Source organism: Colias philodice, chromosome 27 (genome assembly GCF_061535455.1).
Source record: "Colias philodice isolate Cphi_HAF_F1 chromosome 27, ilColPhil1 Martin Lab GWU primary, whole genome shotgun sequence".
In the NCBI taxonomy this organism is placed as follows: domain Eukaryota; kingdom Metazoa; phylum Arthropoda; class Insecta; order Lepidoptera; family Pieridae; genus Colias; species Colias philodice.
In genome coordinates this window covers 6,795,223-6,813,365 of record NC_143112.1, presented here as the reverse complement: position 1 = coordinate 6,813,365, position 18,143 = coordinate 6,795,223, and the positions used below count along the sequence as shown (strand labels likewise).

General features: G+C 32.6%; 1 protein-coding gene across 2 annotated transcripts in view; it reads left to right on the top strand.

Annotated features, from left to right (window-relative positions):
* Positions 1–18,143, top strand: part of nrm (neuromusculin) — a 361,740-nt gene that overhangs the window by 189,953 nt on the left and 153,644 nt on the right. For both annotated transcript variants that reach the window (XM_089711855.1, XM_089711856.1), the window contains exon 3: positions 108–279. In XM_089711855.1, coding sequence (XP_089567981.1) covers positions 108–279 — 172 coding nt within the window. The remainder of the gene's footprint in view (positions 1–107; positions 280–18,143) is intronic.

Genomic DNA, 18,143 nt, shown 5'->3' with positions numbered 1-18,143 from the left:
GCGACAATTTTGGTATCTTTGAAACTTGCCAAAGAAGTTTCATTTCTAACACACACGCTCTTTTTTAGTTTTTTTAACAATATTTATTATTTATTTTTTATTTCCAGATCACGCCTCATCTCTCGTCGGTCAGACAGCTCGACTCCGCTGCCGTATCTACGGCAAGTCGTGTGGAGAGATGCACAGTATTAAGTGGTATAAGGCTGACACCCGGGTTTACGTGTATTCGGCTTCTAAAGATGCAGCTATTAATAGACCGGAGGGCGATATGATGGATCGGTAAGGTTTTTTTATATATTTTTTTAATTATTTGGGATAAAATAATATTTTATGATCATAGTTAAGAATAATGTTTGATATTAATTATGTTTCTTACATTTTTTCCTGTAAATTGATGATAATTAGTGAACAATTAATATGTTTATATTTTTGAATAAATTATATTGTATATAGGCGGGTCTTCACAGAATGAACAGCCTCGCGAAGCAATTAATGTATGAAAATCTATGCGGACGTGGGTCGGCCGAGGAAATAGATTATGCCAACACTTTTCTTCCATGTGGACCTGCTTCATTACTTCTTAAATTATAATACAATTTCATCTGCCGCGCCCCTCTATCTACCTGCTCGTGATAAACTCAAGAAAAAAATGTATGCGTGTACCAGAGTACACACGTAAGAAGTGAAACTTCTTTATGACCTTAAAAATGTCACGAGTATGGCGTAACGCAAAAATGTCACGCGTACGGCGTAACGCGAAAATGTCACGCGTACGGCGTAACGCAAAAATGTTACACTAAATTTTTATCCAACCCCGATAAAGAAGTTTCACTTCAAAAACTACTGAACCGTTTTTCATTCTGTTGAATCACGAATGGATAGATTGGTTATCGAGGAAAGTATATAATATGTCTTAAACAAAACAGGCGAAGCCACGGGAGGTGCTAGTATTATTTGGAAGCTTATAATTACGCAAAGTATTACATTATTGTTCCGTATTATAATGTCCTCTAGCTACAACAAATTATTTGTTTTCGTAAATAAATCCAAATGTATCCATTCAAATGCATTATTGTATAAATAACTACAAAAGTTCTCATACTCCCGGAATGAAACTCGAAAGTTTTATGAAAAATTGTCATCCCCATTTAAAAGTTTCGCACACGTCAAACTGTTCTGTTGTTGTTGAATTTTTAATAGAACCAGTAACTACTTGAGCAATGGCAGGAAAATTGAAACGTTTCCGTTGTCTGACGATAAATTTCTATATATAAAAAATGTTGTGTGGTTTCATGAAACCACGGTGAAAGTGAAACTGTTCGAACGGTTCCGAACACTGCTTTGTGTAGCGCATGTCGCGTGACGGTCGGCTGCCGAGTAGGTATACCTACTCGGCAGCCGCGATACACGCGACATGCGCTACACAGACCAAAAAGTTTCACTTTAAAAACAGTTGGTCTTATTCTATCGTGATGATATTATATAACCTATAAGCCTTCCTCGATAAGTAGGCTATCTAACACCGAAATAATTTTTCAAATCGGACCAGTAGTGCCTGAGATTAGCGTGTTCAAACAAACGAACTCTTCAGTTTTATTATTATAATATAGTGACAGGAAAATTGAAATCAATCTACCACTCGATTCTAACACATAATATGAATATTTTGTTTCAAAGTCAGTTAAGTTAAATAAACACAGTAAAAAGCATAAAATCAGTTCAAACATAGCGGTGTAATGGAAAGAGACCCGATACCATTACCACTTGTTAATAAATCCAATTGGATTATTACCTATACTCGATTCAATGCGACGGGCACGTCTTATTACGTATTCAAACTCTATTGCAATTTGAGATTTTATTTTACTAAAATTTTACAGGCAGGTAAGCTAGATAAGTATTTCCTGAAATGTACACACTACACTACATAATACAGAAATGTAATAATAAATAAGTACTTTCACAAAAATATTGCTATTTTGTTCGTCATTAATCAATAAGGATCAATAAGGAAAAATTGAATCCAAGACTAACTGTTAAAAATCTGTTATAGTATCATTCCACATAAAGGCGTTTAATTATTACATCAATATTGAAATCAGCCCATTGATATGGGATCTTTATGAATCTACTATGTTTCATTAAAACCGATTCAGCAATTCCGCTGTAACAAGCAACATGATTTTCAAATTTATTATACAACTTAGCATGCATAACATATTGCATCGCTATTTATTTTTCAGTTTATTACCTCACATAATCACTAGTGACTTTAAAACTTCCATAAACACTAACTACATAGAAATCTTTACGACATTACCAAGAAATAAAGTGTTTGCAATTAACATGCGACATTCCTAGAGAAAATACTCATTACTGCAAAAAAATAATAGCAATAGAAATACAATGGCCTTTGCACACGTAATCGTCCTATTCTGATCTCATTGCACATTCTATAACTTTTAGAATACACTCCGCAAACTGAAATGAACTTTAATTCTAAGAAATAAGGTTCACATTGCAATGCACGCTACACTAGACTGACATTTACAAGTGCCAGTACTAGAAGCGTATTTGTCTAAATTATTCAACGTACTAACCACATCAGATATATTACATTGCGGGATTTATTCTTGGAAATGAATATTTTACAAGCGAAACCGACATGTAGTGGGTCCAGTTTTAGATACGCCATTTGAGACGGATTTTTATGGTGAAGGGAAATATATGAGGTTCGTAATGAGCTTTTTTGTAAAAGATAATCCATACTAATATTATAAATGCGAAAGTAACTCTGTCTGTCTGTTACTCAATCACGCCTAAACTACTGAACCAATTTTCATGAAATTTGGTATGGAGATATTTTGATACCCGAGAATAGACATAGGCTACTTATTATCCCGGGAAAATGACGCAATCCCGGAAATCCCACGGGAACGGGAACTATGCGGGTTTTTCTTCTTTGACTGCGCGGGCGAAGCCGCGGGCGGAAACCTAGTATTTAATAAAGATAAATACCTAATATGAATGAGTTATTTGTGAAACGAGTCGCCCACGGCTTGCTTTGCGATATTATATCGAAATGTATTGAATATAATAAGATAAATATGAAGAGTATGTTTATTTAGTTGAACGCGCTTATCTTATGAATGGTATGTATGGAATTGAATATATATTTTTTCATAGTTTAGCATATATTATCTTAGTCTATAATAAAGTATAGCTGTTGTTTTGATTGAATGTTTTTCTCAAAAACTGCTAGACGAATACAAATTAAAAATACATATTTTTGTTTCCTGTATCCAATTTACTGTGGCTGTAAGCTATATTACATCGCTACGATAAAAGGAGCGGAGTATCAAAGGAAAATTTCGCAAATTACATAAGAAAAGCCGTCTTATCGACTCCCACGTGGAGTCAGAGGCAAAGCTATGTATAAATTGAGCTTCAAGGACAGTTTAAATTAGAAACTCTTATTCAGATTTGTATTTAATCTCTATACATCTTCTATAATAATATTATAACAATGACTCGTAAAATATGTTGGTAAGCGCATAACTCGGGAATTACTGAACCGATTTTGTTAATTCTTTTTTTATAATATTCCTTGAAGTACGAAGATAGTTCTTATGTACCACGGCGAAGCCGGAGCGGACTGCTAGTCAATAATAAAACTCTGGAAGATTGTCAGTAAATTCCAAATTAATTTAACATGGCCAAGATTCAACAGATTTTGAGTTAAGTAAAAACTTGGCAACTTAATTAACAAAAGTTACATCAGATAAATGTGAAACAGAATCACGGATTCCATTTGGGATATTATCTCGACTCGCGCTTGACCGAATCGGATTTTCATTCTAGATAAATGTTTTGGAAAGGATAGCCTTTAATTGGATTTAAGGAAATGCTACTAATATTATAAGCCGCTGTTGTTTAGTTTAGTTTCTTTTACTAGAAAATTACTGAACACAATCTTAATGCAATTTAGTAAGTATCTACTAATAGGATATTAAATAAAGACTTTTAATGAATTAATAGCTTTTCCTCTAGTCAAACGGAATGTCGCGTCACACTGCTTTCTTCCCGCGCAATCGACTGACATCTGCCAGTATTAGGGAGAGGACGTGGCCGCGACTAGTGATGTGCGTTCTTGATTTCATCTAACACTACTTACTATAATATTAAATGTACTTTTTACACATATAATATCATGTTAATAAATCGACTGAAGATATAGAAAATAGGAGTAACTTGCTTCTCATTATCCTGTTTCATATGATGAAGATCTAGAACTACTTACCCCCTACAGTGTCCTTCAACAACAGCAATACATAGCCTTCTAAGAAATAAGATTTTAGCAAACCCTCATAACATAGGCGTACATTGGCGGCTGTGACCAATTAACATCACTTTAATATAAAATATTTGAGTTAATTTTACAATCCCGTGAACAATTTTTAAACTATAAACAATAATTATGATGATAAATGGCAAATACACACTTTGTATAAAGGAAAATAAAACAGCTGATCTTAAAACTTTTATTTCCAAGCTTTAGCTTTTATAATAATATACTTAAACCTTTATACTATAATACAAGTTTATAAAGGAAATTTAATATCTAAAAGATACATACAGAAGACTTAACTCAATAAGCCATGTTTATCTAATGTCCTAGAAATATACGTTAAGATAACTTACCTCTACGAGCTTTGAGTTGAAATTGAAAATTAAACTTTATCCCTATGGACATAAAATATAAATCAGCATCAGCGACATGACAATATTTGTCCAGTTGTAACTCCGGTCCGTAACTGTATTAACTAACTCGCTGATAATGTGCTACGTGAGTGCTACGAAGATCACGTAGCAATGTGCTACGCGGCACTGAGCGTAGCCTGTAGCGGGATTGAAATGTTGCGAATTGTTAATTAAAAATATTTGCTCTTTTGGGGAAATGAAAATTAATTAATATGTGTAATGGGTGCTGTGAGTAAATAAGTTTTAAACTGACTTTATGTAGAGCTAAAGTCGCAAACGGTTGGATCGATTTTGATTGTGTTTTAAAGTTTATATTTATTACTTAATCACTTTGAATACAAAATTGATGATTCATAAGAATCGAATGAGTTTTAATTTTATACTTATATAGATGGTCCAAACCAAAGTAGAATTGTGTAGACATATTTTCTATTTTTTAATAGATGAGGTTTTACTATAGACTAAAAGCGGGTTTTTTAATTATTGAAAATTGATTTAATTAAGATTCGAAAAACTTATGTCAAACAAGAATTTCTTTATACAGTATTTAAACATGGTTTGAGACGTTCTTATCGTCAAATACTTTATTCAAAAACTGGCCATAAGTCAAATTATGTCCTATATTCCTATAAGAAAGATTATAACTTAGACCACAGAAAATTTCGGTTGAATTTAAATTTATATAACTTGTGTTCTTCGAATTATGAGAACCAGGGCACAGGCTTAATTCCCGGGGACTAAGTTTTGACCTTAATGAAATTAACTTAACTGAATGCAGTTCTGAATATTTTACCGCATGTTTTATAAATTCACTTGCAGTTGTCAAATAGTTTTCTCTTGTGAAAATATATACTGTGGAATTGTTTCAAGCTTTTGTTTAAGATGATGCTCAGTTATATTTATTGTAATTAAAGTAACTCTGTCTGTCTGTCTGTTACTCAATCACGCCTAAACAACTGAACCAATTCTCATGAAATTTTGTATGGAGATATTCTGATACCCGAGAAAGGACATAGGATAGGTTTTATCCCGGAAATCCCACGGGAACGGAAACTATGCGGGTTTTTCTTTGACTGCGCGGGCGATGTCGCGGGTGGAAAGCTAGTTATAAATAAGTGTTTTATTTGATACTTTCGAATTGGAGGATGTCTTCTGAGGTAATAATTGTTTTGTTGTAAAAAAAAGTTAAATAATCATTTTTATATTTATTACCAGCTGTGCTCCGTGATTTCACCCGCATTTCTTCGCTCCTGTTGGTTTTAGCGTGATGATATATAGCCTTCCTCGATAAATGGGCTATCTAACACCGAAAGAATTTTTCAAATCGGACCAGTAGTTCCTGAGATTAACGCGTTCAAACAAACAAATAACACAACAGCTGAACAAGTTCTTCAGCTTTATAATATTTGTATATATTTATGAATGTATGTACTTGTTTACCTACCTGCTCCTCCTTTCTACTATTTCCTTTCGGAGTGGGTTGCCTGGAAGATATCACAACTTATTGATAAGACTGCCGTCTGTGCTGGTCTTGTTATAAGTATAAAAATAATAAAAAAATTGTCTCCTGTCATTTATTTTCGAAGTGAAACTTCTTTATCGGGGTTGGAAAAAAATTTAGTGTAACGTTTTTTCGTTACGCGTGACCTTTTTCCGTTACGCGCCATCTTTTTCTTATCCTTACCACGCGTGATTCGACGTATTTCTGTAAAGTAGCACATAGTAAATTATTTTTTGAAAAATAAGGTCATAAAGATGTTTCACTTCTTACGTATACGCACACATTTTTTTTTATTTTATACGCCTAGTGACAGCTATAATCCTTACAATGAACATTTGGTAGTGAAATTTAAGCAAATTAGCGTAAACGCGTTAGTTACAAACCCTCATTACACGTGCAGTTAAATTAGTCGGTTACTTTTATAGTTTGCGTAATGCGACGGGTCCTTTTTGAATTGTCCGTGTAACAATTCTAAAGTCCGGAGTACCTAGGTTAAGGTTACAGGCGGTTTAGAATTTATTCAACTTGAATATTAGTAAAAAGAAGATATTATATTAGGGGAAGAAGGTTGAATAAGTTTATATATTAATGTAAAATGATTTAAATTAAATGAATATGTATAATTCACTAGCAAAATATAATTGTATGTGAATGTCTAGTTTCAATTAACTTGTGTGAGGTTACTTTTTAAATTTCTTCAAATGTGTTTGTGTGCACACGATTGAAACTAACATATTATTATTATGATATATATATTACTAGATCGTTTGTTAAAAATCTTTAAACCAGCTTTATTGAAAGTATTTAATACAGAAAAGGTTGTAGGTTTTAATTCGAAACGCTCACGAATTAGAAAGAAATACTATATAATACCATAGACTAATACACTCAAGAAGACTTACAATCGCCATAGTAAAAAACGTAACTCGTTTCTCAGTTCCCAATTTTGTCGATAGATGTCACTCACAGTAGCATTTGGCATTTTTATAAGCTTTTTTATACGTTTAAGAACTAGATGTCGCCTTAGAGCATTAAGTCGGTTTAATGAAGCTAAGAGATGTCGCTACAAAAAAAATCAATGTGCCAAATAGTATCTTGACGTAAAATATAATACGCAAAAAACGTAAACTATAACGTAAAATATAATACGTAAAATATAATACGCAAAAAAATATTTTTATTTAAATGTTATTTTTTGCTCTGAATCGCGCAAGCGAAATGTTTTCGCTACAGAGCATATATACAACTTTCCGCCATCAATAATCGGGGCCTTTACGGCCGGCCGGTCGAGTAGACTAGTCTCTCCCTTTTTCGATTGAGGAAATCCACCTCCCTACCTCCACATCATTTTGTTTTAGTTTTAAAGATTTAATAAGCGTAAAATAATACTTTCTTCATTTTTGTATTTTGAGTAAACGTAACACTAATAACGGTTAGTTTGACCAGAGGCGACTCGTGACAAAATTGTATGGGTGTTTAATTAAGTATTGAACTAAAGTCTAAAACAAAGAAAATACAGTAGCGTAGTAAATTCATTACAAAAAAAAGCACCACAATAAGGGTGCTATTACAGATTTTTAACAAAAAACGCTATTTTACGGTACAATTTTAACTCAAAGCATGAGAACAAAGTAATATCTTAAATCTTTATATATAAAAATGAATCGCAAAATGTGTTGGTAAGCGCATAACTCGAGAACGGCTGAACCGATTTCGATAATTCTTTTTTTATTATATTCCTTGAAGTACGAGGATGGTTTTTATGTAGAGAAAACGTAAATACATATGTACCACGGGCGAAGCCGGGGCGGACTGCATAAAATGCATAAAAGAATTGCATAAAATGCCGGGTTTAATAATATATTGCCGGTATCATAATATTATGTATGATAATAATTCTTAAAAAAGTATTTTATACATTTCTTAAAAAGCTTCGATATTGTATACAATTCATATTCAAATTGTTGTAAAATAGTCACACTTTTTTAAGTTGGTTGAATACACTAAAATACTTATAAGAATCGTACCTACTAATAAAAGTAACAAAATGAATTTTTAAAGTTATCTTCTGGAATCAATTTCAATAAAAATATAAAAAAATAATACTATCAAGTATGAAGATGATCTATAAAATGGATTGCGCTATGTTTACGTGATCTTTTGTTTCGTGAAGGACTGAAAATTTCTCTTAACCTCTTATTGGATTCCGTATTTAGGCATTTGATATTCGTATTGGAGTTTAGGTATACGATAAATTTAATTTAAAATTAAAGATATATTAATTGTTAAATGAATGAGCACAACTTTATTATAATTATTTATGGGAGTTCACTGCACCAGCGCTCCTTAGGATGGACCGCCTATTTTTGTCACTTCGTTCATCGCTGTTCGAGAGTGACTTCGTGACCACCATGGACTTAGCAAACATGTCGAATATTAAAAAAGATGGAATAACCTTTAATTTGTGTATATTTTTTTAACGTACATTTCTAATTAAATGCAATTTCTAATAATCGTCGATGTATCGTTTAGCGATATGATCAAGACAAATAATCGAGTCGTTTACTCGATCATTGATGCGGCCCCACGAGACTATCATGGAAAGAAAATATACAAATTTAATCTTTATGAACTAAGAGATAAAGTTGAATTTAAAACCCGATAATGAACCGCATTCCTTACGAGTCTATCTTTTAGCCCCTTGACCACCGAGCGGCCCGATCGGACCACGGCCCACGACACAATAGATTTTCTATTGTGTCTGTGATTCCGGGGGCTGAGGCATTAAAGAAATACAAATTTAATCTTTATATTCTAAGTTATAAAGTTGAATTTAGAACGCGATATTGAACCGCACTCCCCACGAGACAACTTGGAATGAAATACAAATTTAATCTTTATGAACTTAGGGATAGAGTTGAATTTAAAAACTCGTCGCTTAAAAGGTTAATTAATGTAAATTAACTCGTTAATTTTTACGACTTTCGTGACACAAATTATTTTTGTGAATGTGTGATTGTGTTTCAATAGTGTGAGTTACCTTCCCCGCACCAAAATCAGCAGAAAGTTTAGTTAGAACATTTGCCAGCGTACTCCATCCATTACTTAATGATCTAAGACCATGGACCACGTTGCTATGAACTGTTTTTGTCAAAGAATTACTCGAACAATTAGAGCATAAATTTCTACGTAAGATGTATAGGTGCCCGTAGCTGTATTGATGAGTCTCGTACTTAAAAACCGATAGATGCTGGTTCAAATCATTGCCGTACATCTTTTTTTTTTCCTTTCCCGTATTTTATGGTCATATAAATAATACTGTTTACAAGGGAATAATTAAGAAGAAAAAAGATATAGACATTTTTTTTTAACAGAAAATAAAGAATTTAAATAATATATATTACTAGCGGTCCGCCCCGGCTTCGCCCGTGGTACATATTTACGTTTTCTCTACATAAAAACCATCCTCGTACTTCAAGGAATATAATAAAAAAAGAATTATCGAAATCGGTTCAGCCGTTCTCGAGTTATGCGCTTACCAACACATTTTGCGATTCATTTTTATATATAAGACTAGCAGTCCGCCCCGGCTTCGCCCGTGGTACATATTCACGTTTTCTCTACATAAGAACCATCCTCGAACTTCAAGGAATATTATAAAAAAAGAATTAACGAAATCGGTTAATCCGTTCTCAAGTTATGCGCTTACCAACACATTTTGGGATTCATTTTTATATTATAAAGATATACACTACTCTGATCACTATGTCGAATGTTTGTAGTGGGTGTCGAAATCTTATTAAAGGTACTCTCTTCCTTAAGATGCTCCACAATCCTATATAAGTTACTCTATGATGCTCCACCACCGCGTTGCTATGAACTGTATTTATCAAAGAAATACTCGAACAATTAGATCATAAAGGAGAATGACCACGGGCGGTATCGGTAAAATTTTAGTTGTGCCACGTATTCGTGATATTGTTAATTCCTATTTGTATTTATAATGATCATATGTATCAATATTAAGTCTTAATTATTATACCGGATAAATTGAAATAATAGTAAAAGTTATTCTTTTGAAACATGTATGACCACGTATGGAATCGGTAAAATACTAGTTGTGTCACGTGTTCGTGATATTGTTAATTCCTATTTGTATTTATAATGATCATATTTATCACTATTAAGTCGTAATTATACCGAATAAATAGAAATAAAAGTAAAGTTTCTGTTTTGACACATATATCTATCTCTCTTGCAAGCGTCCTGCGTCATATGTCATAGTTGAATGAATGTGTTCGACGCATTGTTCGACGTTATTTATTTTGAATTTTAATGTTTATTACGATTTACTTTTCACATTTGTCTTGTAAATTAAAATATTACCTATGTAATAAATGTAAAACTTAACGTTCATCGTTAGTATAAACTCGATAAAGTATTTTTTTGAAGCGTTGAATAAAACTATTGTTTTATTTTTATTGTCGTGAACTGCGGCTTATTTACATAAAAACTTTAATCGTTTCTAAAAGTACTAACATCAAGCTTTAAATTGAGCTATATTTCATCTTGACACAATAAGTTTGATTGCGATACCAAGTGCCATAGTCACTTGGGCAATCTCCTTTCAATGTAAGACGTATAAGTGCCTGTAGCTGTGTTGACTGAATCTCGTACTTTAAAATCGAGAGATGCTGGTTCAAATCATCGCTGTTCATCCACATTTTTTTTTCTTTTCCCGTATTTTAAGGGTCATATAAATAATACTGTTTACAAGAGAATACTTAAGAAGAAAAAAGATAAGACATTTTTTTTAACAGAAAATAAAGAATATATATAATATATTATATACACTACTCTGATCACTATGTTGAATGTTTGTAGTGGGTGTCGAAATCTTATTAAAGGTACTCACTTCCTTAAGATGCTCCACCACCGCGTTGCTATGAACTGTATTTATCAAAGAAATACTCGAACAATTAGAGCATAAATTTCAATGTAAGACGTAAAAGTGCCTGTAGCTGTGTTGACTGAGTCTCGTACTTTAAAATCGATAGATGCTGGTTCAAATCATCGCTGTACATCTACATTTTTTTTCTTTTCCCGTATTTTATGGTCATATAAATAATACTGTTTACAAGGGAATACTTAAGAAGAAAAAAGATATAGACATTTTTTTAACAGAAAATAAAGAATATATTTAATATAATTATATTATATACACTACTCTGATCACTATGTCGAATGTTTGTAGTGGGTGTCGAAATCGTAATAGAGGTACTCACTTCCTTAGATGCTCCCTAAAAACTAAAATAATAATTCAAAAACACCGGAGTTTTTAAAACAACGCCCTCTAGATGTAATAATTGAAAATCGATAGTTTGCTGTTTCCTTAGTTCTAAAATTGGTCACTAGGTGGCGCTTTTAAAACTGCAAATTAAATAATAAGCTCAAATGAGAGCGCCATCTAGCAATAAGCTGAAATTACGGGGTACGATCTCTAGTATGACAATCATCAGTCCTCTTTAGATTCTATTAGTCCATGATAATACTACCGGAGCTTTTTAATTTTTAGGAATATTACAAGAATGTGTGTTTGTTTATATTTCTATATTGTCAAAAAGGAGCGATTTATGATATTATTTTTGTACCTGGAGATAGCAAGCTAAAGAGTGAATTTTTTGCTGTGGTGAAACATGTTATTCCCCTGGGAATTTTCTTTCATAACACGGGAGAAGCCGCGGGTGGAAAGCTAGTATACAAGTATTCTATAAGACACAAGTCTATTGTTCTATTCCCTATTGAATAGCCTAGGACACAGCTGAAGGCTAGCGCTTAGTATGTTTAAATGGGGGCGTATTATTGCGTCATTCAGAATTAGTATTAAATGTGAAATTGTTTTCCTAGATAAGTTATATGATTGAAATCTTAACAGTAAAGTAATATAAATAGAAATAATAGTGAGGAAGGTCCTAGAAAGTTTTCTGGTTGAAGTAGTGATAGTTGGTTATAAATATTACTAGTGGTTCGCCCCGGCTTCGCCCGTGGTACCTACATGTTTAAACTATCCTATCTCTCAAGTTGGATCGAACTGCACATGGTGTGCGAATTTTATTATAATCGGTTAAGTGGTTTAGGAGTCCATTGAAGACAAACATTGTGACACGAGATTTATATATATTAAAAATAGTCAGGAAGGTAATTTTATTAAATTCTTCATAATTTTATGTAATTATATTAAAATAATAGAGTTTTTATTTATTTATTTATTTATTTATGATAAGGTACCTTACAGCTAGTGATACAATTATTGAGATGAATAAATACTAAGCTACGCCAATTAAAAGGTACACCAATAGGTAGTAAAAATAATATACGTATGTGAACAAAGACTAGTATAGGAATTTTACAAATGATAAGAGAAAATATTTTAATTTCATGTAGGTAAAGTAAGCATTGATCAAGCCCAATAAGTATTTATAAAGAAAGGAAATGTTTTAAATGTCTTCGAATTCATAATAAATTAAAACTAACTTAATTTAATATTAAGTAAAACCTGGTAAGTAGGATGTGATTGTGGGTGTGTGTGTGTGTGTGTGTGTGTGTGTGAAAGTACGTGTATGAGAATGTGTGAGTGTAATAGCAGTGAGTGTAAAAAGCTAATGTATTATATTATTATGTGAGCTGAGCTTCAGTATTGATTAATTGTAAAATTTGCTTTTTAAAACTAGTACGCGATGAACAGAAGGGATCCACAGAAGAAAATTTTTTATTATAAATGTCCGGGAGCCTATGGAGCGGTGACATTTTTAGATAATTAGTTGATGTAGCCGGCACGTGGAATAGGCGTGTATGGCGAGTACGCTGTGTGGGTACAAGATACTTTATATTTTCCAACGCTGTGGAATAGTCAAACTTGTTGTTCACGATATCGTATAACAACATAATGTCTATTATATCTCTCCTATCCTCCAAAGTATTTAACCCATAATGTGAGCAAGCCTGTTCATAATTCAACGAATAATGTTTGGTTTTATAATTCATTTTGTTCACAAATATTTTTTGTATTGCTTCCAATCTTTTAATGTGACATTTATATTGCGGTCGCCAGATCACACTTGCAAATTCGAGAACACTACGTACGTAGGCAAAATAAAGAACTTTCAAGCAAGTAATGTCGTTAAATGGATCAGCTTGTCGCAAGATGAAACCAAGATTTTTGTAGGCTTTATGAACAATCTTAAAAATCAAATTCAAATTATAAAACGATATTTTGAATGTGTGATTGAATGATCAGTTATGAACCAAATAAAACACAGAAGACTATAACATAGTTTAATACAATAAATTCCATATATTATAAAAACAATAAACAACATAATATTATAATATATACACCACATTAAAAAATACTACACACACAATAACTACTCTAACTGTATTTTAACACAAAATAATATTTTCTTAAAACAATAGCATAAAATCTATTAATAAATTACTCCATAGTACACAGTCAAAAAGCTCATTCGTTCAATTATCCAGACAAATCCCAAAACGACCGATTGAGCTCAGCTGAAGCGCACTAAAGTCCAAATTGGCCATGAGATGTTTCTTGGAAGTACATAATGATATTCTTGGACGCCATCAACGCCATCTAGTGATCAACTAAGCGAATCTTGTGGAAAGTACTACATAAATCTGCATTGAAAATCAGCTAATATCTCTGTATTAAATACAATTTATTTATTATTGATTGTATTTTTAAGCTATTGCATAGCTTCTATCGCGGGCCTTGAGCGCGGGGACCGAATCCAGAAATTCCGTAACGAAAAAACCTCACGCTCCCCACTCCGACAGACACGGAGGTGTGGCTTGAAGGCATGCTATGCAATAGCTTTACCGCGGCAGTCCCCGAGTGCCACACGTCCTTTTTTTAATATACGTGTTTTACTGTTAGTGTGGATAAATATAGTTTTATGAATATAGGGCATATTGATCATAAATATGTTACACTAATTTATTTTCTTTTTGTGAAATAGGCGAGCTTCCTATAATTCGGAGAATTGCTACTTGAATCACTGTGGCAAAGACGGTCCAATTGCTTTCAACTACTATTATATACTAAATAAATATTACATAGTTTTTAAATTTATTTATTCTTAACTAGTTTCACGTCCGGCGTCCTTCTGCACCCTGCTTGACCTGGAACAAAAACGAAAATAAATATAGAAGCAATTCCCATTTCCCAGAATTCTTTTACCGATGTAAAGCTACTTATATTATTTTTGGCCTTGTTGTTTAAAATATGTTAATGCTTTGCTTATATCGGCTAGTAGGGTAAAAAGACTGACTGATAAGCACAAAAGTTTAAACGAATAAAAAAATGTTTAGCTTATAATATAGATGCTAAAATATAAACCGAAAAGATAATGTAATTTTAACAAATCATTGATAATGATCAATGCAAATATGCAAGCAAAATGTTCGTTCATTATATTGGTATCAGTCTGTATAATGAAATTGTTCCGATCTGACGCGATACGGAAATATCTACGGATATTGTTAAAATGTTATGGGAAAATGATAAAAATTAGCTTTAAAAATGATTACAATACAATACAAAATTCTTTATTTAAAACACACATACAGAAGAAAAGAAAACGAAAAGAGAAAAACATAAGCTACAACATGTTAAATAGGCGGCCTTATCGCTTTCAAGCGATCTCTGGCAGGCAACCTTTGGATAGGATTACTTTATTTTTTCTTAATATATATAAGTCTCGTGTCACAATGTTTGTCCTCAATGGACTCCTAAACCACTTAACCGATTATAATAAAATTCGCACACCATGTGCAGTTCGATCCAACTTGAGAGATAGGATAGTTTAAACATGTAGGTAGCACGGGCGAAGCCGGGGCGGACCGCTAGTTAGATTATATTTTTGTGAAGAACTTCTTGGGCATAAGATAAATGTATTTGATAGGAGCAAAATTTACAGCCAGTTATTTTTTAAGCGAAACTTCTTTAAGCGCTTTGTGAGTAAAATTTCAAGGTCGTGTCATGGCCATACCGTCACGTCATGGAGTAAGGCGACGATTTTGGTATCTTTAGTCTGGCCAAAGAAGTTTCACTTCTGACACGTGTGCTCGGCACACATGCTCTTTTTTATGATTATTATTCAGCATTTCTATTATTAGATATTACATATTAGTCGATTTTGCTGAGCTTAAAAACGAACTTGTAATTTTTTAAATCGACTTCATTGTAAATGAGTACATGAACGTATTTTGATACTTATACAATGATTAAGAACAACTTTTTGCTAAAGTAACAGTAATAACCTTTGCTATTAGGAAATCCATAAAACTATAATTGATTTAACCTAAACCAATTATTATTTGCCAAGCTATTATAAACCGTATTATCATCAACATTAGACTCAATATATTAAAATTAAATCTAAGATTCAACTTCGCTCCCAAATCCTAGTCCAAATTTGGTCCCAATTAAGCTAGGTCAAAATTCATTTTAACATTACCGTTATCAAACAATTTTAGTGCGGCAGTTAATTAAATTAATAAACAATCCGTAAATTCCTGTCCCAGAACGATACTCATATTAATTTTACGCACAGTGCTCCGCTGAAATAGATTTTAGTATAACACGAATACATGTGTATAGTCCCTATTACTATATGAGGGTCTACACACATCTGATCGCGTTAATAGCTCTATACATAACCGCAGTACTCTTAATGAGGATGAGCACTCTTAACGGCTAGTTGCATTCAATGGTTTTTGAACGTGCAGGTTAAGTGACAAATGGCGCGGTCAGTTTATGGATGGGTGACTTGAACACTTACTGATTACAGATAGTCATCCTTTGAGCGCTGGTTAACCGTGACAAAGTTTTCTACTAGCTATCGAATTTATCAGAAAACTTGACGGTTTGAATTCAACATAAACATTAATCTCAGTACATGTAAGTTTTTCATTTACATGTTGTATGTTGACAGTTGAATAAATCAAGTGAATAAAAAATATAATATGGTCATGTGACATGTTCAATATCATTTTGCGTATTACCAATGTGAATCATGAAATAAAATAAAAATTCCAGGTCTGCGTTAAAAATGACATAACTTGCAACATGCTAAAACCGTTATATACATAGAAATCTAAATAACAAGACACATAGAAGTGCTGTAATGTCATAATTCGTATGAAAACCGCTGTCGCCAAAATCAACACATTCAAACCGAAAGCTAAACAGTACACACAAGTAAACTATGCCTTTTATTGGACAGCTTGATTTTAGTGAAAACTAACTTATCTATTAAATTAAGCTTTTGAATATGTATCCTAACGCACGAATTTACGGTTTATTTTAGAATAACATCCCTAAGTATATGAGACTTTTTGCTCCAATACGAACAAACGTGATAATAAGAATGGTCGACTGTGTCATTCATTGTTATTTCGATTACTATGGTGACACTCGTAATACTTGTAAATATTCTATAATTTTAAGGAAAAACGGCATTATTTCTAAAAAGAAATATTTTCCGATGAAATATTATTCCTTTATAAGTATAATTACAACTTGTGGAAGAATTTCCGCAATGGGAATTGCTGAAACACACCATGTATACACTCATAGGTCTCCAGAGCAACTGAACAGTGACGAATGCACTGGTGATGTGCAAATCACCTGAGTGGCGACAAGGTCACGCACGCTTACGACTTCTAGTGTCTTGTTATTTAGATTTCTATGGTTATATACTATTATCGTTATGTTACATACATACACAGTCACACACGTAAAAACATAACCCTCTCTCGCGCACATGGATACCCGGCCAATTTTAAAATTTCCGTGCGGTAAATATTTCTCATATTGCATCGTTCAATTCTTTCATATAGGTTCGTTCTCTGTTGACTAAGACGCAATATGCTTGCAAATATTAAGTGTTCAAGACTGAGAATTGTACTGTTACGATATTAAACTGGATATCGTAATATTTTTAAGTATTGCAATAATAGTGGAAAATATGAGGAAAGTAAATTGTATAAAATTTTATGACTTGATAGCTATTAATAATATTAGTATATACGTAAACAAATTTATATTTAAGAAAGAAGCCTGTTAGAAATTAAAAAAAATGTGTGCGTGTACTAGTGTACACACGTAAGAAGTGAAACTGCTTTATGACCTTATTTTTCAAAAAATAATTTACTATATGCAAATTTACAGAATTATGTCGAATCAAAGATGGCGCGTAACGGAAAAATGTTACACTCATTTTTTTTCCAACCCCGTTATATAAGTTTCACTTCAATAACTTATAATAATAATTCACCGTCAAAAAAAGCATATTCCAAATTATACTTTCACTTAAAAAAAATCTTAAAGTAATAATTAAGTAACGTTATGTGTAATAAATTAACATAATAACAAAGTGAAAAGATTTTACTTTGCGAGTACATCGCTGAATTTATAAAAAAGCTTCCATCACAATTTTTACACACGACTCAATGTATATCGTTAACAATTATATAGATATCACCATCAAATATCACTCAGGTGAATCTCCAAAGCAAAAGATCACTCTGAAATTCTTATGGTAAAAGTCAAAAGCCCACGGTATTTAAGTACAAAAAGCGTTGAAAGCGCTTTGACCGTTGGTTGCGCGCTCGGCCGGAAAATACTGGCGCGATTCAGTTCAGGCCAGTTTTAACCGGATCGCGTTAGGCTGGATGTGCACGAGCGACGAGTTGTCGGCAGTGCGACTATTTTGTATTTTCTTAAAATATGATTTTCTTGATATACAAATGTTGTAAACATGAAAGATTTGTATTTTTGTGTGGGATGAATAAACTC